General features: G+C 41.8%; 2 protein-coding genes across 4 annotated transcripts in view; one reads left to right on the top strand and one right to left on the bottom strand.

The window, feature by feature from the left end:
* Positions 1-25282, bottom strand: part of LOC109403057 (tyrosine-protein kinase transmembrane receptor Ror) — a 278655-nt gene that overhangs the window by 158505 nt on the left and 94868 nt on the right. The window lies entirely within an intron of this gene.
* LOC109408655 (G-protein coupled receptor Mth2) overlaps positions 1-25282 on the top strand; it is a 149405-nt gene that overhangs the window by 110274 nt on the left and 13849 nt on the right. For all 3 annotated transcript variants that reach the window (XR_009997827.1, XM_019681999.3, XM_062852351.1), the window contains exons 4-7: positions 3705-3969; positions 14038-14207; positions 14292-14466; positions 15286-15471. Coding sequence is in view for 2 of the 3 variants with exons in the window: in XM_019681999.3 (XP_019537544.3) it covers positions 3705-3969; positions 14038-14207; positions 14292-14466; positions 15286-15471 (796 nt within the window). In the remaining variant the exon portion in view is untranslated. The remainder of the gene's footprint in view (positions 1-3704; positions 3970-14037; positions 14208-14291; positions 14467-15285; positions 15472-25282) is intronic.

Genomic DNA, 25282 nt, shown 5'->3' with positions numbered 1-25282 from the left:
GAACATGCACATGTTCAAAAACTATTATAGCGATGGTCAGATAAAGATTCTTCATCTGACACATGCCGATTGGTCAGCTCATGATTTATTTTACTAGAGCGAAGCGTTATGTCTAACACATCCTCTCTAGCAGATATCTTGGAGGTTGGGCGGTGCCTTTGTTAAGTAATCCAAGAATTGTACTACTTAAGTACTCCATCAAACTTGAGCCATTGAAGTTAACATCTAAGCTGCCCCAGATGATATGGTGAGCATTTGCATCACTGCCATCAATTAGAGGAAGGCCTTTTGAAGTGCAGTATGCGATGACTTGTTTTAAAGCATCCTCAGGGGATGGTTCATCATGCGGTAAATACACCGAACCATAGAAGTATTTCCTGTTGAGGATTCCAACGGATAAGTACATCAATTGTGATAGCACATACATCTCTGGACCTCTGGTGGTTAATTAAGAGACGAGTGTAGCATCAATTGCGTTGTTGACAAGCACACAAGCTCGAGGCATGACTAGCGAGTTTGCCATTTCATTTTTAATGAAAGCAACAAACACCCGGTTCACAAGGTTTCCAAGATAGAAATTCCCACCATGAAAGTAAGGTTTTTGGACTAAGGGCACTTTGATTGTACCATTTTCCATAAGTCTGCAAATATTGATTGTTGTTGTTCTTTTATGCTGAAGATTTATCTGAGCCATCCTAACCGTTGCTACTACCTAAACTAGGCAATAATAAACTTCTTACAATCACAGCACAACAAGGAACAGCCGCAATAAAACCAGATCGGTTTCGATTGGAATACGCCAAAGGCGAAGATACACAGAATACACTGTATAAATTGCATAATGCGAAACCATATAGGTGAAAATTTAAACTAATCAATGACATCTTCATTATCCCGCCATTATTTAGCCTCAAGTTTGAGACTAAATAAGGGCAGCTGATTGTTTTGGAGAAGCTCAAGGTTCACTGCGCCATTGCTGCTAGCGCAGTAAGAGCAAAACACTGTCGAGGGCGTCCTGGTTCTCTACAGGCCCCGTTAGCGGTTAGGTTTCTATTAAAGCCCCCTAGTTATTCGTTCCTAGACATGGTAAGCATATAGCCGCATCACACCATGAATTAGGGGTCACCTGTTTAGTGGACTCTTACCGCCGGAACTGGCGGACCGTAGTGTTATTCTTAGCCAATTCAGACAATCGCTACAGATACTAGGCTGATCGAGAAAAAGTTAATATTGATGATCAATTTCATATGGGCTAGAAATGCCGTCAAAAGTAGTAAATAAATATGGGTGGGTAAGATTACAAGAGGAGGAATTCACGTCGACGATTGGAATGTTCAGAGCCCATCGGCTGACGATGGAAAACGACCTAACACTCGTCGAGGTACCAGCGACCGGCATTGTACAACCTTAAGTGACTGAAGCAACCGGATGTCACCTTAGCATACGCTCAGAATCTCGCAGCAGCATTGCCATACGAGGATGAACTCGATATAGCCCCTCTAGAAGACTGCTGGAGTGCAGTAATAACAGCCGGGAGCACTATCGGGTACGTGAAACAGACTCGTCGGAACGAATGGTTCAACGAGGAGTGCAGAGCAATTGTGCAACAGTGGAACATTACAAAAAGAAGCGGGAACAGACCCGACTTTTTCGGGAGAACCCGAACCATCTGCACCGGCAGGTAGTACCCGTGCGCCAGCTAGGGATTTCCCAAATCCGATCGGAACGAATGGCCCAAACGTGTACCAGACGGCGTGACCCTTTTCAACCCGACAGTTTTGAATTTGAACAAAATTGTGTAACTTGTTGATTAGCGTATCGAGCCCTGAAGATGGTCCAATAGCCGGACTGAAACGTCGGCGTTGATAAACAATTAATCAACGCAATTTATCAGACTGCAAGCCGAAATTCTCTAGGAAAAATCAAATTTGCATTTATAATAAAAATATAATAAATTATAGCCGAAATTCTAACATTCTATGAAGAAAAATCTGAGGTACATGAAAGTTCGATAATAACACAGCGCAACATTTTTTTTTTGTCTCAAGAGCAAACTTATGTGTCTCCGAATGATTTTGGGCCGCTGAATCCGAATCCGGGCTCAGATTTGCTTCAACACGTCACAATTTTGAGCTATACCTCAATTTATAGGGCAAAATATGCGATTTTGGGCTTTTTTGACTGCAAGCCATTAAGCTTGGAAATATTTTTTTAAGCAATCAAAAGGTTAATTGGTCAAATAACATCTAAATTAACGAATCATGCAAAATATTTTGTTTTACCTAATCAAATTTGATAGATTTAAGCATTTTATGTTAGTATGAAAACTTGCATGCAACTTTTGGAGGAGGACTTGTATGGGAAATATTGTACCTAACATAAATCGCTTAAAACTATCAAATTCGATTTGGTAAAACGAAATATTTTGCATGAGTCGGAGATGAACCAGCCCCTGGTTGAAAATCTCGATAATAAAGATAATAATAATTTTGCATGAGTCGTTAATGTAGATGATAATTTACCAATTAACCTTTTGATTGCCTAAAAAAAATATTTCCTTGCTTAATGGCTTGCAGTCAAAAAAGCCCAAAATCGCATATTTTGCCCTATAAATTGAGGTATAGCTCAAAATTGTGACGTGTTAGAGCAAATCTGAGCCCGGATTCGCATTCAGCGGCCCAAAATCCTTCGGAGACACATAAGTTTGCTCTTGAGACAGACAAAAAGCTATTTTTTTGTTACGTTGTGTAATCAATATTTTGACACCGTGTCTCGTTAACGCAAAGTATCGAAGGTACGCTTTACCAAACATTTACCTACCTGTAGTTTGATTGAATACTAATCTTCAGAATGAATGTCAAGTTGAAGAAATCGGCCCTTATAAAAATGAATCACAGGTAGTAAAAAAATCAAACTTAAAACAATGCTACTGACTATAAAATTTATATTGGTCTTGTAATCAGGGTGCCGCACGCTGCGCTCTGATAGTACAATGATCCATAAAACCACTCCAAACGCGTATAATTAACCTTCTTCATCGGGAAAAACGCATTTCGATCCATCGCCCAATGCAAATACTCATCGTCACCAGTCATCATCAGCCAATATTAGAAACCTATCAAATTGCCACCGCACTGTTTGTCGAACCATTAACCAGAGCGTTTAATCGTCTTCAATATGGGTGTTCGCTAAATGTGATAGCGCGATAGCGCATAACCACCAACCATTTATGCCGAACATTGTTCCTACTAGCTACATTCCGGATCTCGCTCAAACGCCGCGACCCAACCGCGTAGATAAGCCAATTAGTCGAAACAACCCCGCCAATGCACAGCGTGATATATGGCGCCATCAGGGCGTTACCGAAAACATGATGGAAACCCAAAACGGGTGCGCTACCAGCGGTACCGTTGGCTGGGGTGTAGTTGATCAGCAAGGTATATCAATCTATCATCCTATGCATTTACGAATGTTTCATATTTCCTATTAGGGTTGGATTGTCCATTGAAACAAAAGTTTACATTTTTGGGATTGCTTGAAGATGATTGACTTAACGATAAGTTACGGTACAATAGTAGGCATCGTTGTCGTCGGCGTAGCCGCTGTTGTTAAGTTTCCACCCCCGTTATCTGTATGATGATTAGTGTATCTGAATTGTATGTTATTTGTCGTTCATTCATTTTTCTTCTGCTGTCTCCCAACAGGAATGCTTCTGTCGGTGCCGTTCCTGCTGGTCACCTTCTTCGTCTATGCCTGCATCCCGGAGCTGCGGAATATGCACGGAAAATCACTGATGTGCTACGTGCTGGGATTGGCCGCCGGCTACACGGTGCTGTCGTTGGTTCAAATGGGTCTGTTCGAAGGAAGCAGCCTGCACTGCAAGGTGTCCGGCTATTTAGTGTATTTTTGGTTCATGGTTAGCTTCTTTTGGCTCAACGTCATGTCGTTTGATATCTATTGGACATTTAGGTAGGTATATAAACGCTTAGGCATTTGTTAGCTGCAGAAAAGCATTATAATAATCCGCCTAATAATAGCGAACCTTTTTTTCGCTCTCGATTATTCATGCCATTCGTGTGAACTTAAGAAAACTGGGTATCTGTGATAGTTCAACAAAGCCTTAACATTTAATAAATATCATTACTCGTAATATTTTTTTATTCTATGCTTAGACAAGTAAAACTGCTATAAAAAAACTTATCAATTGTATCAATTCTTTTTGGCGTAATACCCCAATTAGAACATAGCCTGCTTCTCGCTTCAGTGTTATATGTGCACTTCTACAGTTATTACCTGAGAAGTTCCTCTGACAATGACCATTTTGCATATGTATATTGTGTGCCATCCACGAAGTTACTCTATGCCCAAGGAAGTCACACCAATTTTCATTACGAGTTCCGGAATCGACTAGAAATCGAACTCGTCACACTCAGTATTTATTCATTTCAATTATTTAGTTCAGCATCTTCACATAAATGACACTACACAGTCATACGATACACATTGCTGTTCTCTCTAATATGGCCACCAGTCCACCTTGTCCGCTATACACCACGTCGTCTTGCACCTTCAGCACAATCTTAGGTGGGTTGCCATCCAACATTCTTGTAACATGCTCTGCTGTGTTCGCCGTAGATAGCAACGAACTTGTGATTCGTTCTTCTTTGCTAGATACCGTTCTCCAGCACACAGCCAAAGATCGTCGTCAGTACGCTTGAAAACTCAAAGTGTTTGCAGGTCCTCCTCGAGCGATTGATGCTGCTGACAAGTAGGCATGAGAGTCCGTCACGTTGATGCTATTCCCGACGAGATCAATGAATGATGGTGTGATGATGATTTTGTTCTACCATCCATTGTAGCAAGGCAACAGCCTATAGCACTGGAATAATCTGAAAAGCGATTTGATCAAGATTGTGCAGCTGTTAGTGATCAGCCATTCTCCTGTATGAAGGGCCAAAAAGGGTTGTGCGGACCCGCAAGTAGAGACACTTGCGCGAAGCCCGCGTCAGGGGAAAAGAATCTCCTTCCAAAAGAAAGTTCTCACGAACAACTGCAAAATCAAGCCCTCGATTGACAAAATATGTACTCCCAATAGATGGGGTCGAAGAGCCCGCCCTCAATCCACGAAATGTCAACAACAAGAAGGAGGCAGTTCCAGGCTCCTGTCCAAATCGTTTCAATCGGGTGCCCTGATGGTCCCTCCCTTTTCCAATATATGATATAATATGTATGTATGTGTGATTATTTTTATTATATGATAGAACATTCTTACCTTTTTGTTGTATGAAAACTAAAAGGTTATGAATGTCAATTTCTTGATTTTGCTTTGGCTGACCAAGCCATGTGGGAAATTACACTGTTGAAAATGCTATGACATCCATGTGCACAACAGAACATGTGCACGATGAACAAATTGAGATTTGAAATTATGAAAAGAAATCCACGTACTCCGGTGAGACTCGAACTCACGACTCCCAATTCGCTAGACGGGCGCTTCTATTCCTTCAAGCTACGGAGTCACTCGACTATCTCCGGACCGACCCGTCGAGAGTCCGACTGCACACTAATTGCCATACCAATAAGTGATTGGAAGGCAGTGCCCGAAGCTCTCGACAATTAAAAATAAAAAAAAAAAAAAAAATAACTTCCTCTCCCGCTTTGACATACATGTGCACAACAGACAATGTGTTAGATGTTCATCTAATCCCATCCGAAGGGGGTTTGGATTGTGAAAAGAAGATAACCATGTGCGATTGTGGAATCGAGTTCAGTTCTAGGCCTGCTGGCGACGGAGATAGTCGAGTGACTCCGAATATTGAAGGAATAGAAGCGCCCGTCTAGCGAATTGGGAGTCGTGAGTTCGAGTCTCACCGGAGTACGTGGATTTCTTTTCATAATTTCAAATCTCAATTTGTTCATCGTGCACATGTTCTGTTGTGCACATGGATGTCATAGCATTTTTAAAAGGTTATGATTATATTTGGCTGGCATTTATTCATAGATAAAATTTACCTGAATCCTCCTGAAATAAAATGTTAATTAGTAGTAAAAGATATAATCAAATATAATAAATTAAGAATATGACCCACTCTGGCGCTGAATTGGCGAACGCATTTTACCGACAGCAGCGACACGCTTGACTCGCGGTCGAACTAATTTACTGCCGCAAACCGACGGGTGACTATGATTGAAAAAGAAAAGGATAAACAACGAAAATTTTGAACGAGCTCCAGACGTCATTTTCTTGGTGCTCCGCAGTCCAAGTGTGTGGGATACATGAATGCAATTTTTTGTGGAAGTTTGTCACGTTACATTGGGTGATTAAACCTAGAAAGTACATTGGGTAACGTTGGGTCGCTTACTTTTAACATTAACATTGTTTTAACAGAAAAAAGCTCTTCCAGCCCATGTTCCACAAGGGTTTCTCCCTTGAGACAACTTTATCGAGAGATATTCCAACAACATTAAGTTGCAACCAGATTGAAATGTGTTACTCTCCTATTAGTTTTATGTAAATGCTTACACCAAGCTTTGACGTGACCATAACTAGTCTGGCATAGCAAAAACTCACATCCCAACCGAGATCAGTGAAGTCCCTACTCAGAGCCTGTTCATAAACTACGAAGACTCTGTTGGGGGACGGAAAGGTTTGGCCAAAGTAGGGTTTAATGTTAATCTTGTTGTTAGAACGCAGATAGAAAATTATTACGGCACTTCTAATTCAGTGAGTGTTCTGCTGATCACCACAGTGTAAGTTGTCCGGACCTCACCCCTCTGTTTCAAAGGACTTTGACTTTTTGCAACGTCAACCTCCGACTCTCTAAAATGACGTCTACTACGCAGCAAAAAAACCATAGCTAACTCGATTATTTTCGTTCAAATGGTTCGATTTCCCGCTGCATGTGGCGTTGTCGTCGAACGAATCTGTTCGCCAACCGATAGTATGAGAAATGCCAGAGTGGGTTATCTTGTACTTAAAAATCTTTGATATAATATAACACAACACATACATAAAAAGTACTCCAAACTTAGATCTTGATTGGTACATAACTGTGATCACTTTAGACAGGAAATGTTGCAAGATCTAAATTTGGTGTGGCAGATCTTACACCGCAACGCACCATTGTAAGGTGATCTGCCCACGTTACGGGACTTCTTCCCGACGAGATCAATGAATCACCCGAAACCCCTACGCAGTTTTGCACACCGTCCATCGTTGTTTTGATTAGTTTGGTCAGTTTCCCAGGATTGCCATTTTCGTCCATGATTTTCCGTAGCTCTGTGCGGTCGAAACTGTCAACTGCCGCCTTGAAAGCGATGAATGGATGATGAGTTACTTACCTTACAGGTCAGACTAAAGCCTGAGCGACCTCTACTGTACATAGGAGTCGTCTTCATTCTACTCGGTCCATGGCTGTGTGTCTCCAGATCCGCACTCTGGGAAGGTCGAAAGACTCTCGAGAACCATTTTAGTCGGGTTGCTATCCGACATGCTCATACCGTGACTCGCCCACCGTAGCCTCCCGATTTTCACGGTGTGGACGATGCTTGGTCTCTCAGCAGCTGATGCAGCTCGTGGTTCATTCGCCTTCTACAATTCTTATCTTACATCAGCACTCCGCCGTAGATGATACGCAGCACCTTCCGTTCGAAAACTCCAAGGGCTGATGAAAATTGTTCTACTCGTGTTTATCCCCGCTCTCCTTATTACACCCTCTAAAGCAATGTTAAACAGCAAGCACGAAAGACCATCACCCCCTGAGAATGTCATTGATACTCGAACTACGCACATCACTCGATCCATCGTCGCCTTGACCAATCGTATCCAGGATTACGCATAATCTGCCATAGCTGATCTAGATCGATTGTATCATACGCCGCGCCGATTTAGAATCGATGAACAAATGATGTGTGCGCACGTTGTATATGCGGCATTTCTGCAACACCTAGAGGATGGCGAACATCTGGTCCGATCTAGTGCGTTCACCCATGCATCCAGCCTGATATTGCCCCACGAACTCTCCTGCTTTAGGTGATAGATGGCGGCATAAAATTTAAAAGAGTATCTTGTAGACAGCGTGCAGTAGTGTGATCGCGCGGTAGTTCCCGCAATACAACTTGTCGTCGTTTTTGTGAATAGGACACACAATACCTTCCATCCATTCCTCCGGTAATACTTCCTCCTCCCAAATCTTGGTAATTACCCAGTGTAGTGCTCTCACCAGTGCTTCTCCACCGTATTTTAGAAGCTCGCTTGGTAGTTGATCTGCTCCAGTGGCTTTGTTGTTTTTCAACCGGCCAACCTCCTCGTCCATCTCTCGGAGGTTAGGGCCAGAAATCTTTCGTCCTGCGCACATTCTCCTAGATCTTGTGAGATATAAGATGTACTGAATAAAGCTGTGATAAAGAGAATGATCACAGCAGGCGATATAGCGCATTTGAATGTGATGCGAACTGTCAAGCAGACAATGTTAGCAACCCTGCTTGCGTAGCAACAACTCCAGGCGTCACCCAACCGCGTTCACTATTGCCACTTGCGAACCAACGTCAGCCTGGGTAAGTTGTGTGAGCTGCACGTGAGGGGTGATTCCTTCCCAGAGAAATCCTAAACTCCACATTGGCGAACTCCTGCCAGTTTTTCGTTCAATTGCGAAAAAAAATCGAACTAATTTATTATTTTGCTGGGAGGAATCACTCTTCAATTTGCATGCAAAAGAGAGAAAATTAAGACAACAACAAAAGTGAAAAATGTGGTGTGATATTCATCGTGGGCTCCGGATGGTGCATGCTTCCGGATGCGCTTGAACAATTATTGAGGAAGAAATAAAACACGAGAAAAATAAACCAGCAGCAGTAACTGGTAAGGAAAAGCTATATTGATTCTGTTATTTTGTGCTTACAGCGTGTTGTTTGCCGTGGGGGAAAACCTCCGGCAATGTCCGCTGCCGAAAAGCAAGGTTAGAAAGATCCTGTTGTTTTGCATCGTGCAAATGTCGGATCGAATGCTTACAGCGTGTTGTTTGCCGTGGGGGAAAACCTCCGGCAATGTCCGCTGCCGAAAAGCAAGGTTAGAAAGATCCTGTTGTTTTGCATCGTGCAAATGTCGGATCGAATGCTTACAGCGTGTTGTTTGCCGTGGGGGAAAACCTCCGGCAATGTCCGCTGCCGAAAAGCAAGGTTAGAAAGATCCTGTTGTTTTGCATCGTGCAAATGTCGGATCGAATGCTTTCAGCGTGTTGTTTGCCGTGGGGGAAAACCTCCGGCAATGTCCGCTGCCGAAAAGCAAGGTTAGAAAGATCCTGTTGTTTTGCATCGTGCAAATGTCGGATCGAATGCTTACAGCGTGTTGTTTGCCGTGGGGGAAAACCTCCGGCAATGTCCGCTGCCGAAAAGCAAGGTTAGAAAGATCCTGTTGTTTTGCTTCGTGCAAATGTCGGATCGAATGCTTACAACATGTTGTTTGCCGTGGAGGGAGAATCCCGACAATGTCCGCTGACGAAAAGCTAGGTTAGAAAGATCCTGTTGTTTTGCGTCGTGCAAATGTCGGATCGGAAGCTTACAGCATGTTGTTTGCCGTGGAGGGAGAATCCTGACAATTTCCGCTGACGAAAAGCTAGGTTAGAAAGATTCTGTTGTTTTGCATCGTGCAAATGTCGGATCGGAAGCTTACAGCATGTTGTTTTCCGTGGAGGGAGAATCCCGACAATGTCCGCTGACGAAAAGCTAGGTTAGAAAGATCCCGTTGTTTTGCATCGTGCAAATGTCGGATCGGAAGCTTACAGCATGTTGTTTGTCGTGGAGGGAGAATCCCGACAATGTCTGCTGAAGAAAAGCTAGGTTAGAAAGATCCTGTTGTTTTGCATCGTGCAAATGTCGGATCGGAAGCTTACATCGTGTTGTTTGTCGTGGCCGATAAATCTTAGCAATGTACGCAAAAAAAAAAAAAATAGAAAAATCCCGTAGTTTTGATTCGTGCCGTTTATCAAAAGGTGTCGTCAATGTCGGCTAGCCAAAAGAAGGATTATGCAGTTTGTTCTCTGTGGCTAGTGTTTCAATGAATGACAATGCTTTATTCTCTTTATCTATAGATAGATTTATAGATTATATATAATGTATTTTATTAGATATCTCGAATTTAAACGACGGAGCAATGGGATTAATTCGGGTATAAGATTGAGTAAAGACTCAAAGAGCAAGATTTTTTTTTCAGAACCACCCAGTACCAAAGCGGTAATTTTCTTAAATATTACAAGTATAGAGCCTTGCATTACAAACAAAACTTCAACAAAATCACATATGATTTTTAAGCATTGCCCTCAAAACTATTTTGAGAGCAAGGACAGCTGTATCGAGCGACCCCGAACGAGAGGAAAAGAGAGAGAGAGATAATGATGACGTCACTGTGCAAACTACCATTGCTCGTCGGAAAACATCATTCCTACAATTAAGTACTATAATGATCGATCTTTTTGGAAAACAAAGTAGCGGCAGCATAGTCAGAATAGTACTTCACAATGAAAACTGTATTCGGCAGTCATGGCAGCAGCTGCAACGTATGTGACGATGTAATATAACAGTTAATTATGTTGAATGGTTGTAAGTAAATACTTCAAATTGAGATACGGAAATTCAATTTTATGTTAAAAATGTGTAAAACTTCTTTAGAGTAGAAGAAGGATGTGAGATATAAGATGTACTGAATAAAGCTGTGATAAAGAGAATGATCACAGCAGGCGATATAGCGCATTTGAATGTGATGCGAACTGTCAAGCAGACAATGTTAGCAACCCTGCTTGCGTAGCAACAACTCCAGGCGTCACCCAACCGCGTTCACTATTGCCACTTGCGAACCAACGTCAGCCTGGGTAAGTTGTGTGAGCTGCACGTGAGGGGTGATTCCTTCCCAGAGAAATCCTAAACTCCACAGATCTGTTACCATGCCAACTTCGGTATCTACAACGTCGCCATTGAGGTGCTCATCGTAATGCTGCCGCCATCTCTCGATCACCTCACGCTCGCTCGTAAGAAGATGTCCGTGATTGTCTCAGCACATTTCTGGTTGTGGCAAAAAGCCTCTGCGCGAGCGGTTCAGCTTCTCGTAGAACTTCCGTGTGTCCTCATCGCGGTACAGGTCTTCCATCATTTCGCGATATCGTTCTTCCTGATGGCGCTTCTTCCTCCGAAAGACTGAGTTCTGTCTGTTCTGCACCTGTCTATAACGTGTCTTATTCGCCCTCGTGCGTTGTTGCAGCATTCTCGCCCATGCTGTATTCTTCTAGTCGTACCAGTCGTTTCTATGATTCGGAGTCGCGAAGCCTAGTGCTGCAGCCGAGGTACTGCCAATGGCGTTTCGGATGTCCCTCCAGCCATCTTCAAGTATAGCTCTTCCGTTGGTACGGCCGGCCACTACTGCTAGCTGCTGCGCGTAGTCTTAATCCACTTCTACGTTACGCTACTGCTCGATGTTGAGGCGCGGCGTTCGACTTCGACGCGTGATAATAACTGTCAAAACTTTTGAGCGCATGTACATTGTACAAAGCGTCTAGGGCGTAACGCTCTAGGGGGAGGGGGGAGTGTGGCCAAGCGTTACGGTCCATACAAAAATTTCAGGATTATCATACAAAAAAGCGTTACGGGGGGTGGTCAAAAAATGTCTATTTTTGCGTTACGTAATAAATAGATGCTGCCTAGGTAGTGATCCAAATCTATATTCGCACTGCGGTATATGCGGACATTGGTTATATCCGAGAAGAATTTACCTTCGATTAGAACGTGGTTGATTCGGTTTTCTGTTTGATAGTCGGGTGATCTCCAAGTGGTTTTGTGGATATCTATGCGGGGGAAGAAAGTTCTTCGGACTACCATACTACGGGAGGCTGCAAAGATAACGCATCGCTGGCCGTTATTATTCGATGCGGCGTGCAGGCTGTTTCGCCCGATTACCGGTCTGTACATTTCCTCCCATATAGCCGAGGCGGTAAACGCACGGGTATTCAGCATGACCATGCTGAGGGTGACGGGTTCGATTCCCGGTCGGTCCAGGATCTTTTCGTAAAGGAAATTTCCTTGACTTCCTTGGGCATAGAGTATCTTCGTGCCTGCCACACGATATACGCATGCAAAATGGTCATTGGCAGAGGAAGCTCTCAGTTAATAACTGTGGAAGTGCTCATAGAATAGCTGAGAAGTAGGCTTTGTCCCAATGAGGACGTTACGCCAAGAAGAGAGAGAGAGAGAGAGACATTTCCTCCCTTCCTACTTGCGCGTTCATGTCGCCGACAACGATTTTCACGTCACGCGGCGAGCAACCATCATATGTTTGCTGTAACTGCGCGTAGAACGCTTCTTTCTCGTCATCGGGTCTCCCTTCATGTGGGCAGTGGACGTTGATGATGCTGTAGTTGAAGAAACGGCCCTTAACTCTTAACATGCACATCCTTGCGTTGACCGGCTGCCACCCGATCACACGTTGTCGCATCTTGCCCAACACTATAAATCCTGTTCCCAGTTCATTGGTGGTGCCACAGCTTTGGCAAAAGGTTGCCGCTCGATGCCTGCTTTTCCACACTTTCTGTGCAATCCAACAAAGTTCCTTCACCGCCATGATGTTGAAATTGCGGGGATGTAATTCGTCGTAGAAGGTCGTAGATTATCCTGTCACATCCTGTGAAACCAATTGACTTGCAGTTCCATGTTCCAAGTTTCCAATCGTAGTCCTTTTTCGTCGTGTGGGTCTTTGCCAATTGTATCGAGTCGTATTTTCTCCTATTTTTTTCGCAATGGGGATTTTCACGGGTTGCTTGTTAAGCCTACGCCAGCACTCCGGTCTCGCCGGAGGGCCATCGAGCCAGTTCTGTTTATCGTCCCAACCAACACTGGGACGACCGCGCTGATTTCTTACTCATTTTATTTTATTATACTTTGCTGTTATTACCCCACGTTTGACTAGACGAGGAGTGTAGATACGCTTTTGGTACACCTGGGAGAAGCGGAGTGCAAGGAAATAGCTTTGCTGAGCCGTTCTCAAGAATCTCGGAAGTTGTACCAGATGCTCAAAGGCTACGTGTTCTGAACCGAAATCTGCAGGGATAAAGGACGGGAGGCTTAGGAGTTTTGGTCGAAGGATAGAAGGTCGAGGATAAAAGGTCGATAGACAAAAGGTCGAATGGGCTTTATGACGAATGGACAAGAGTCCCATGAAGGGAAACAATGTAAAGCTAATCTAGATATTATTTGCTTTGCAGCCGTTATAGTGGTATTTATTTTCGGTTACTGGCGCACTCTTTTGTCGCACACCATTGACGGCTGCATAAAACCTCCTTGTATCGTTCCGATCCATGTTTTCTTACGCTTCAGCAAACACACTCTCTTACCACCATTCACCGCTCTTCGATGAGCTGGATACTGGCCACTAGCAAACCCTCTCATGTGGGAATTCTTCTCGTTCGCCACTCGTTGCACTCCTTTTTGAATTAGCCATTATATTACCGATAAACAAATTTATGACAATATTTTGACGAGAGTATTGAAAATTTAGTCATCGTCTGTAGATTTCACATTCTCAAACAATTTGATAAAAGATCGTTTATCCAAATCAGTGCAATTCGTGGAAAATATTTCCATGATTAAGAATGCTCTTGAATTCCCGAGCAACCTAATGCTTTATTGCTTGATTGGACTAATGAGATACATATGTACTGACGTTATGCACATGTTTCATCTATGTGTTTGGCAAATTTGTGTGCTTTCTCGGTATTTGTTAGAAACATTTTGTAATTCTCTTTCAGTGAAATTCTAAACGGACTCAGACTTCAGTAATGATTCAGAAGTACTACCATATATTTTACATGCGAAATTTTAATACGAGATCTCAAGTTTGTTGAAATTTTCTTCCCGTGTTTTTTAGACTGCTCAGAAATTTCCAATTATCAACTGAATCAAAGAACCTTTGGCTTCGGCTAAAGAACAAAATAAAAAATTTACATCTAGATACGTGAAATCCATTTACATATAAACAGAATTATCGTTCCTTCACAGGGGAGTCCGAGGAGCCAAAAGCACCGAGCGAAAAAAGTTCGCTTTATATTCCCTTTACGCATGGGGCTGTCCGTTGTTGCTGATTACGATATCGCTGATCTTCGACCATACGGAGCTAATCCCACCGAACTACAGGCCCCAAATCGGTGTCACCAGGTGCTTCATCATCGGTAATGAACCACACGTTCCTCCTGCGGCGCTGGGAGCTAGAGCGACATATTTCCCATTAATAAATGCCTAAATTTCTATTTCAGAGAACAAATATGTGGAATTTTTCTACATGTATCTGCCGCTGTTGCTGTTGGTGTTTGCCAATATGTTCTTCTTCGTGATAACCGCGGTGCGAATCATTAAAATTCAGCGGGAAACCTCAATGGTGCGACGGGGAGATTCCAAGCGTCATTCCAAGCTGGACAACGATCGTGATAGGTAGGTGTGAACCGGTCGATGATGGGGGAGTTGGGCTACAGATTGAAATACCTAATCTAGAAAATTCCAGTTGCCCAGTGGCGTGGAAAATTGTGTCACTTTGTTAGGGGAGGAAATTATTAAAAGGACGGCGCAATGTGGGCGAGGCATTATCATTTGCATAAATATGAAATGAAGGAAAGTATGTTAACGTGTATAGTTCACTTGATGAAATGAGCAGTAGGGATAGACCATGACTCATTATCGTAGTTGATTAAATTGAACGGACAAAAAACCGCCATGAAATAGTTTTTTTTTAACTGAATGGTTACAACAGTGGTCCCCGCACATTTGCAAGCTTGACTCTAGGTTGAGCAAATATTTTAGTGGTATACCTCACTGTTCCGGTTCCACTTCCCCGTTACAAAGAATAAATCGATAAGCAAATACAGAGCTATCAGTATAATTGGACACTTATCACCAGATGCGCCCTTTGATTATCGTTAATACGAACCGAGTTCAAGGAAATAAAAAGCCACTCTACAAACCGAACACAGACGCCAATTGGCATTTGTACGATTTTATCGCCACTTTCATTGTCCTTGGAGCATAGGTGCACCCAACTCCACTCGTTCAAATATGTAATCACTTTTACATGTCACAGTTTTATTTGCACTCAATCGTCACCATCCATCTACGTGAGCAATTGTACCGCCTACATACAGTATGTTTGTACACATTTATTCCCCTTCATGTTTGCAGTTTATTTCGCAGCTTGTCGGCTATAATTGTGATGACATTTTCGCACTAATCTAACCATAGGGTTTCCAATCGTTTTAGGTTCGGCCTGTACCTGCGGTTGTTCATCGTGATGGGCGTGACCTGGTCGCTGGAGGTGATCTCGTGGGCTGTGAATAACGTCGCCTGGATCTTCTACATCTCGGACGTGTGCAACTGCATCCAGGGCTTCCTGATATTCATGCTGTTCGTGTGGAAGCAGAAAATCAAGCGACTGATCTACAAAAAGTATGTATGTAACGACCGTTTGATTTTAAGCACGTGTTTTCTAGCTCCGGAATGCTGCCTCTTTCTCTTTGCTCATCGCATCGCAAGAGTGCTGCCGTTTGGACTATTTTCCGCTGGTTTCTGTGCTGATGATGCGTATTTGACACTCTTCTTTCCATCACAGAAATTTGAGGGGGGTGGGAATGATGTCATACAAATGGTGGGGGTATTGCTTTGGTACAGATGGAGTATCTGATATTTCACTCAGTATGGATTAACCTTGGTCAACACTTTTTCTATAAGGTTTCGATCTACATAGTTAAAATGGTTACATCGAGTACATTCAACACGCTCCATCCAAATCTCCACTAAATATTTGGTATCACTTCCTTTGATCGGCAACATGCAGGGTAGGATGGCCCACACTTATATGAAAAACAAAAAATTTGAAAAATGTCATGTCTTACCTCCTCAGTTATTTTGGACTCCCAGAAGCTACGTTTAAAACTTGAGCAAAATCAATAAAGCCTAAGGGAGCGCTCAACAACCATGAAGTTTGTATGGGAAATCTTGACCAAATGTATGCAGAAATCTTAAGTTTTCGAATATTGCCGCTAGGTGGCGCTATAAGCGTTCAACATTCAAATCCTTTGGTATTTTTTTTGTAGGTGACTATATACCAAACAACTTTGTCGAAGACCGCAAAGTGTTCCAACGTGTGTGAAAAAAGTTATACCTTAGCAAAGTGAGGCAAAGTATTGAGATTTTGTTATTGATGTTATTCCTTTACATGTACTGAAAAAATATCAAAAATGTTTCACTTCACTTTACCTAGGGTATAACTTTCGTCACAGACGTTGGATCACTTTGTGGTCTTCGACAAAGTTGTTTGGCATATAGTCATCTACAAAAATACCAAAGGGTTTTAACACTCAACGCTTATAGTGCCACCTAGCGGCAAAATTCAGAATCTTAGTATTTCTTCATTTGTTCAAGATTTCCCATACAAACTTCAAGCTTGTTGAGCGCCCCCTTAGGCGTTATCGATTTTGCTCAAATTTTGAACGTAGCTTCTGGGAGCTCAAAACAACTGATTTAGGAGGTAAGACTTGGCATTTTCAAAATTTTTGTTTTTCATATAAGTGTGGGCCACCTTTATGTAGGGGCAGGGGGTTTGAGCAGACTTGATCCACGGTGAGACTTGATTCCAGGGGAGACTTGTTTCCCTATTCCCGGAATCAAAAACAGTTTATTTCCAGTATATCTTTTTCAAAATTGTATCTGGACAAAATAGCTATAAGTAATTTAGATTTACAGTACATTGCATTAATGTTTAACGACTCATTTGTTGACTGAAGTCCTGGATCTTTTAGGCGATCCCGATAAATCTCAAACCAAATCATGTCAAATTTTCACAGCATATAGTTTAATAAATTAGTATGAAATGCATTTAACCAAACAACTTACTCACTCATGCATGCTGAGCCCCCCCCCTGGGGGTACATGGGGCCAACGAAAAAGATCTCCATCCTGGGCGGCTGCTCGCTTTGGCCTAAACCTGGGCCCAGGTCTGATACCTTCCAACTACCTTGATTTCGTCACCACGAGCCTCTGGGCCTTCCTATGCAGCGATGTTCTTCCGGATATCAATCCTGCACTTGCTTGCAGATTCCGTCTTCGCCCTTTCTTATTGTGTGACCGACTCACACCAGGTCCGCTCCACATGTTCAAAGCTTTTTTCCACTTATTATCGTTTGTATCAGATCTAGATTTTTGAAATCGGACGTAAATTTGCGAAAACATGGGCTTAAAAAATGACATGTTTTAGAGGGGGTGACCGCAACGTTTTGATCGGGAGTGTACATTAGGGCAGTTCAGACTTCAAACATGTTAAAAATTCAAAGCTCCCATATGTTTACTACAATCCTTGGTGCAAAATTAGAGTCCTGTCAAAGTTTCAGCCATTTCGGTGGTGATTTAACCCGTTTGATCCCAGGTAAAAAATAAAAGTTCAAAAAATCGCCAACAGCCCATTTCTTAACAGAATTCAACCAAATTTTGAACACAAACTCGCACAACACTAAAGTTTTGGAAATATATGGGATCAAATTTTTTTGGACTTCTGGACGGAGTGAGGCCGGTGGGTCACTGGGTCAAGTCGGGCAAAAAAAGGGCCAAGTACGATTTGCACCCCCATAACTTTCTTCTTAACGAAGTTTTTCAATGCGGGTTTACACCTTCCGTTGGGTTGGGTACTCAGGAATCTAGTCAAGTATTTTACTTACTCCTGTTCGATGTAGTATTGGTTTCTGGAGCTAACCATTGTTTCCCGCATGCAAAAACTCTCACTGTTGTCCGTGTATGGTTCTCTGAAGTCAAGGCATGACTTCGCTTAGCTCATCAAATTTTCCTAGGAATATTTGTGCGAGACCTTCTCATTGACACATGATAGAATATGAATTTATGTAGTGCACAGAGGTTCCACATAGGTAAAACATGTGATTACAGTTTATTTGCAGCTCAATGAACTCAAGGTCTGGCTTCAGCCAGGCCATCCCGGGTACTCAGGAATCTGGTCGAGACTTTTACTTACTCCTGTTCGATGTGGTATTGGTTTCTGGAGCTAACCGTTGTTTTCCGCATGCAAATAGATCTAATTGTAGTCTATCTTCGGTTCTCTGTAGTCAAGGCATGACTTCAATCAGATCGTCGAAAATTTACTTTTCGTTGATATAACAAACATTATACAGATGTTCAAGTATTGGTGTAAATAAAAGTGATAAAAATAATTGAAAATAATCCTTGGTGATTATTTCGAGTGTTTATGTTTTGTAAGGACGGATTCGGACAACCCATTGAGATATTCAGGAAATATTAATAGTACTACAAGGGCAACACATGTTCTAATGATGTCCCCGATGACCTATGGGGTCAATAAGGGAATAATATCTCGTGTTTAATTTCAATTGAAAACAACAAACGCAAATGAAGACTTGGATGGTTCAGAAATGTTGAATATCTCAAGAACTCAAAAAAAGCCTATTGGAAAATCTCAAATTCGAACCTGTAGCAACATCAACTATTGTTAGGCAACGGAATGTGTAAACTCCCATTGAAAAACTTCGTTAAGAAGAAAGTTATGGGGGTGCAAATCGTTCTTGGCATTTTTTGTGCGCGACTTGACCCAGTGACCCATGAAAATTTTGATCCCGTATATTTCCAAAACTTTAGTGTTGTGCGAGTTCGTGTTCAAAATTTGAAATGACACATGAATGCATTTTACTCTGCATCTATTGTTATTTTGGAAATTTGCACATATTATACGCCAGGAATACAGAAACTATATAACTGTAAGGAACCATTGACTTGAAATGAGGCAATCAAGCAGTCTCGTGAACCGGATATGTCCAGGGTGCCCCCAGGGTAGTGGCCAAAGTGGCCATTCTAGCAACATTGTCAGAATCAATCGTGCGGCACATCAAACTTCATGATTTGTCGAAACATGAAGGAAAATAGTCCCTCCAGGCTCCCAAGACCCCTCGAAAACGGCCTGGCCATACCCGGAATGTTCCGGGTGCCCCCAGGGAATTGATCATTTCTCAAACATAGTCAAAATCAACCGTGCGACACCTCTATCTTCATGATTCGTTGAAGCATAAAGGAAAATAATCCTTCTAGACCGTTATGGCCCCTTGGGACCGGTCTTGCCATACCCGGAATGTTCCGGATGCCCTCAGGGAAGTGGTCATTTCTCTAACATAGTCAAAATCAACCGTGCGGCACCTCTAACTCCATGATTCGTTGAAACATAAAGGAAAATAGTCCTTTTATGCCCTTATGGCCCCTTGAGACCAGTCTGGCCATACCCGGAATGTTCCGGATGTCCCCAGGGAAGTGGTCATTTCTCAAACATATTCAAAATCAGCCGTGTGATAACTCGAACTTCATGATTTGTCGAAACATGAAGGATAACAGTTCTTTTAGGCTCCCATGACCCCTTAGACTGGTTCTGGCCACACTCGAGATGCTCCGGATGCCCCCAGGAAAGTGGTCAAAATTGCCTTTTCCACAACGTTGGTCAAATCAATCGTGTGGCACCTCAAACTTCATGATTTATAAAAACGTGGAGGAAAATGGTCCTTCTAGGCTCTTATTACCCCTCGGGAACGAGCTGGCACGGATTTTTGAGACATGAATAGAATGTTGTATTTGAACTCACATGGTCCCAACTTTGGGTATATTATTCAGGATGCAGGGTAAATTAAATAACTTTATAAATAACGTTAATTGTTAAACTTTGAAATTTTTATTTTTCAACCGTTTGCATGTGCATTTTTCTTCGCTAGCCCAGCATTTGCTACAAAATATTTGCATACATCTGCTTGTTCCATGTTCTCTACAAATAGCCTTGAAACATGGGGAACATTTAGTGTGAATTGTCACATCCTTGGATCGGCATCAGAAAAACAACATCGGATACGAATCTAAAATCAGAATGCAAAACCCTCTCTTGTAAACCCTTATAAAGTAGGCTCAACATCAAATTTGCAGTATTAGAATGGGTTTTGCATGCAATGTTTCAACACTTATACCACCACTGGACTGTGCTCTTAGTTTTCATAAGTGCGAAAACATAAATAGAAATGCACGATTGCATCAAATCAATTTGATGTCTTCGGCGCACTATTTCTACGATCTATGCTGAATAAGTGCTCTGAAGACACCGAGTTGATTTGATACAATCGCGTACTTTTATTTGCATTTTCGCACTCGTGAAAACTAGTGTGATAGTCTAGTGCTGAACTAAATGCGCTATACAACAATTGGATTAGTTACCCTTACTCGATCCCACAAAACAAGTCCTTGTCAACGGAAGATAGTTACCATATATTTCCTCATAACTTTTCAGATATTGGAAATTTTTTTCGTATACATTACTTGACAAACCGAACGCTTTTTGTCTTTGTTTTGCGTGTTCAAGGGCCAACTCCTTTGCAAGCTAGTCCAGAAATTTACGTTTTCTGGTTTTATCGTTGCGGTAGTAACTAGGGTTGCTGATGTGAGCAGAAAATATGCATGGTGGCTGCAAATGTCAATGATTCACCTGTCTGTTCTGCGTTTACATGCGACACCACCTTTCAACTTATTATAAAGCAGATTCACATTCGGCTTTGGCGTCGATTTTTCAGCCTTGTCCTGAAAATTAAGGCGCCATTAGACTGTTTGTCGTAATGCCAAATATTTGTCATTGTAGTCCGACATTCATCAGGATTCACGTTGTGTTGGCCTTTTGTCGAGCTTGTTTGGCCAAATATTTGTCATGTGTAATGGAACCTTTACAGTAGTTTCCGTGGTAAATCCGAAACGAACTCTGTGAGGCCCGATTGGTCTCAAATAGTTGATTTCGACAGCGTAGTAGTAATGCCTAGGGTAATTCTATCCTCAGCCATTTCCTCACGGGGCACACTGGGCATTTCTAACAATCAAAGGATCAAGACTCACTATTTTCTTTTATGCTTTGACAAATCGTTAAGTTCAAGATATCACACTATTGGTTTCCACAGCCTCTCGCCAGACACGAATGCCACATAAGTGGTAAAGTGTCTTTAATAAATATTAATAATAATAATAACAGCCTCCCGGAGGACTTCTGGGACATATCCGGTGTGGCGAAGTTGTTTCCAAGGGGCCTTGGGAACCTAGAATGGCTATTTTCCTTCATGTTTCGATAAATCATGGCGTTTGAGATGTCGCACGATTGATCAACGTTGTGGAAATGGCAATATTGACCACTTTCCTGGGGGCATCCGGAACATTTCGGGTGTGTTCATTCCAGGACCATTCTAAGGGGGTCATGGGAGCCTAAAAGGACTGTCATCCTTCATGTTTCGACGAATTATGAAGTTTGATGTATCGCACGGCTGATTTTGTCAACATTTGCGAAATCACCCCATCACTGGGGCCATCCGGTACATTCCAGGTGTGGCCAGACCGATCCCAAGGGTCCATAATGGCCTAGAAGGACTATACTCCTCTTTGTATCAACAAATCATGAAGTTAGAGGTGTTGCACGTTCGATTTTGACAACTTTGCGGATACCTGGGGGCATCCGAAACATACCATGGACAGGCCATTCCCGAGAAGTGAGAAGATACTGGAAGGACTATTTTTTTGTGGTTCAACAAATCAAGAAGTTCGAGGTGTTGCACGATTGATTTCACCAACGTTGTATAAATGACCACTTTCCTGGGGGCATTCAGAACATTTCGGGTGTGGCCAGAACCATTCTAAGGGGTCATGGGAGCCTAAAAGGACTGTTATCCTTCATGTTTCGACAAACCATGAAGTTTGAGGTGTCACACGGTTGATTTTGACGTTGTGGAAGTTTCCACTTTTGTCACGTTCCTGGGGGCACCCGGAACATCCCGGGTATGGCCAGCTCGTTCCCGAGGGGTCGTAAGAGCCTAGAAGGACCATTTTCCTCCACGTTTTTATAAATCATGAAGTTTGATGTGCCGCACGATTGATTTGACCAACGTTGTGGAAAAGGGAATTTTGACCACTTTCCTGGGGGCATCCGGAGCATCTCGAGTGTGGCCAGAACCAGTCTAAGGGGTCATGGGAGCCTAAAAAAACTGTTATCCTTCATGTTTCGACAAATCATGAAGTTTGAGGTGTCACACGGCTGATTATGAATGTGTTTGAGAAATGACCACTTCCCTGAGGGCATCCGGAACATTCCGGGTATGGCCAAACCGGTCCCAAGGGGCCATAAGGGCCTAGAAGGACTATTTTCCTTTATGCTTCAACGAATCATGGAGTTAGAGGTGCCGCACGGTTGATTTTGGCTATGTTTGAGAAATGACCACTTCCCTGAGGGCATCCGGAACATTCCGGGTATGGCAAGACCGGTCCCAAGGGGCCATAACGGTCTAGAAGGATTATTTTCCTTTATGCTTCAACGAATTATGAAGATAGAGGTGTCGCACGGTTGATTTTGACTATGTTTGAGAAATGACCACTTCCCTGAGGGCATCCGGTACATTCCGGGTATGGCAAGACCGGTCCCAAGGGGCCATAAGGGCCTAGAAGGACTATTTTCCTTTATGCTTCAACGAATCATGAAGTAAGAGGTGTCGCACGGTTGATTTTGATAACATTGTGGAAATGGACACTTTTGTCACATCCCTGGGGGCACCCGGAACATTCCGGGTATGGCCAGGCCGTTTTCGAGGGGTCTTGGGAGCCTGGAGGGACTATTTTCCTTCATGTTTCGACAAATCATGAAGTTTGATGTGCCGCACGATTGATTCTGACAATGTTGCTAGAATGGCCACTTTGGCCACTACCCTGGGGGCACCCTGGACATATCCGGTTCACGAGACTGCTTGATTGCCTCATTTCAAGTCAATGGTTCCTTGCAGTTATATAGTTTCTGTATTCCTGGCGTATAATATGTGCAAATTTCCAAAATAACAATAGATGCAGATTTTACTCATTCATGTGTCATTTTCCGACCGGTCATGACCCCAACGGAATCTGGAATAACTCCCGAGCGGAAGGGGGAACCGGTCCCGTATGGTGGTCCTTGAAAATGTGGACAAATCTGGATCGAATGCAATTGACTTCAAAAAAATCGGTTGGGAAATGCATTTTTGATAGCTGATTCCAGATTCGAAAATCATCCAAAATTGACGTTGGGTACGCGAAGGTTAACCCTTATGTGGCCGACAGGGTACCCGGGTACCCAGTGCCCATTTAAAAAGCACGGTGTAGAAAAATGCAAAAAGTTTGTCGGACACATAACGGTTAATGGTGGTTAATGGTGGACTGTATCGGAAATTAACTATAAACATTCAAAATGCTCTATCTTGACGCACGGTTTGTCTTTTCATTTCGGTTCTTCTATGAAATCTTCAGAATATAGTAAAGTTTAGAACAGCTTGAAGAAATTTGGAAAATGTTTAGTATTATTGAAAATATGGTTCTATGAGTATACCACACAAAATAACAATCTGTACAAACTGCATTTTTTTTTTTAATTTTTTTAACGTTTCAAACATTTGTAGCGAAAAAAATTTGTACGGTGAAAAATCTGGAAAATAATGATTATTACTAGCAGTTATGTACACATAACAGATCACTCAAAACCGACTTTTAAAATTCTTATTTTGGATAGAAAAACCTACAACATTAAAAATAAGGTTAAACCCAAAAAACACCTACTTTTTGGTCGAACTTTGACGCTTTATTTTAAATATCTTTAGACGTTGTAAAATTCCGTTCTATTGAAAAAAATGCAAATTTTCAACTTTATGTATTTTTTATTTGCGTAATTGTTCTTTGAAGACGCATAAAAAAGAGCTCCCCGAAAAATGGCCTTTTTTTCATTTTTAAGAATTGCCCTAAACTGCGGAGGGAATTTTTCTTGATGAAAATAATTTGCCTATATCATGAGCATTCAAGAAAACAATATATTTGCGCAAAAATAAGATAAATAATTGAATATTTTCCAACAGTTTTAAATTTTAAATTTTAAGGAGGTGTCCAAAATTTTAAAAACATATGTGCAATCTTTAAGATAAAAGTCCATGTTAAATGATTATTTTTGAAAATCAGTACTGCCATTGTTTATTTAAGAGATTTACATAGTATCTCCAAAAATAAAGTTATGATTATTTCCAACAGATTATTTTTCAGGCAATTGTGAACGTTTATAGTTAATTTCCGATACAGTCCTTAGGTTTATATGGGAATTACTATGGAGAATTTTCAAAAAAGGTTCTCCGCGTCGTGAAGTATCTACACATGGATAAAGTTATAGGCTCAAAGTCAAATCCAATTTTTCAGTTCTCAATGATGAATGTTGCCGAAGACCGCCGAAATGGTTGAAAATTTGAAAATTTCACTGCCGTGAATAGCAAGTCAGTCCCATCTGCATTTTGGGCAAAAATGAAATAATGGCCGTTTTCGAGCTTTCTTCGGATGATCTTTCAGCTGCGTGCAAAATAATATATAGTTTGTTCAGTAAAATTGAAAAACAACACCAAGTCAGATTGTCCCATAATGAAATGTAATCGCAAGTCAGTCCCATTACGAACTTGTGCACCCTCCAGTACAAAACCTGACACTATTTTAGCCAGTTTTATATTTTTCACTGTTACGTTTTCACATTTGATACAATGTGTGAAAGTTTCATGATGATCGCAGAAGTTTTCAATTCATGGCGAATTTTTAAAGTTTCACATAGAAATCTAACACTAGTTTACAGCATTTTTGAACTCGGTAAGCTGATGATCATTTTTAGTGTAGAATCATGCCCTGAGTTCGAAAACGCGAAAGAAAAAAATTACAGTAGAGCGGAAATTTTTTCGACTTTCCATACAAGGTGGATGATTTGAAATCGATTTTTGTTCTATTTTTAAGCAAAGTCGCTCACTTCAAACATCTCATTCTCCGTAATCAATGCTCCGATTGAGCTGAAATTTTTACTGTAACTCGCCTACATATGATATGCCAAATAAACGTCGAGAAAGAATTTTTAAATTGTTTTTTTCTTATAGAAAAAAAATACATTTCTTCGAAAAATTTTGGGAATTTTGCTAAAATATAAGGAGATTGTCCCTAAAACTCGCCAATATCTTGAATTTCATCAGTCTGGCGCAAAACCTGTATTCAGATGATCGAATGGTATTGTATTCAGCTTTTAATTTATGGAATAAGATTTAAAATTGGTTGAACAAAATGCAGTATATTTGAATTTAAGTAAATTGCATATTTTGAAAAGTTGTAAAGCTTGATATTGAGCTGAAACTCAAAAACTGTTCTACTT

Source organism: Aedes albopictus, chromosome 2, assembly GCF_035046485.1.
Source record: "Aedes albopictus strain Foshan chromosome 2, AalbF5, whole genome shotgun sequence".
In the NCBI taxonomy this organism is placed as follows: Eukaryota; Metazoa; Arthropoda; class Insecta; order Diptera; family Culicidae; genus Aedes; species Aedes albopictus.
The sequence above is the reverse complement of the archived record's forward strand: the minus strand, read 5'-3'. Positions and strand labels throughout refer to the sequence as shown.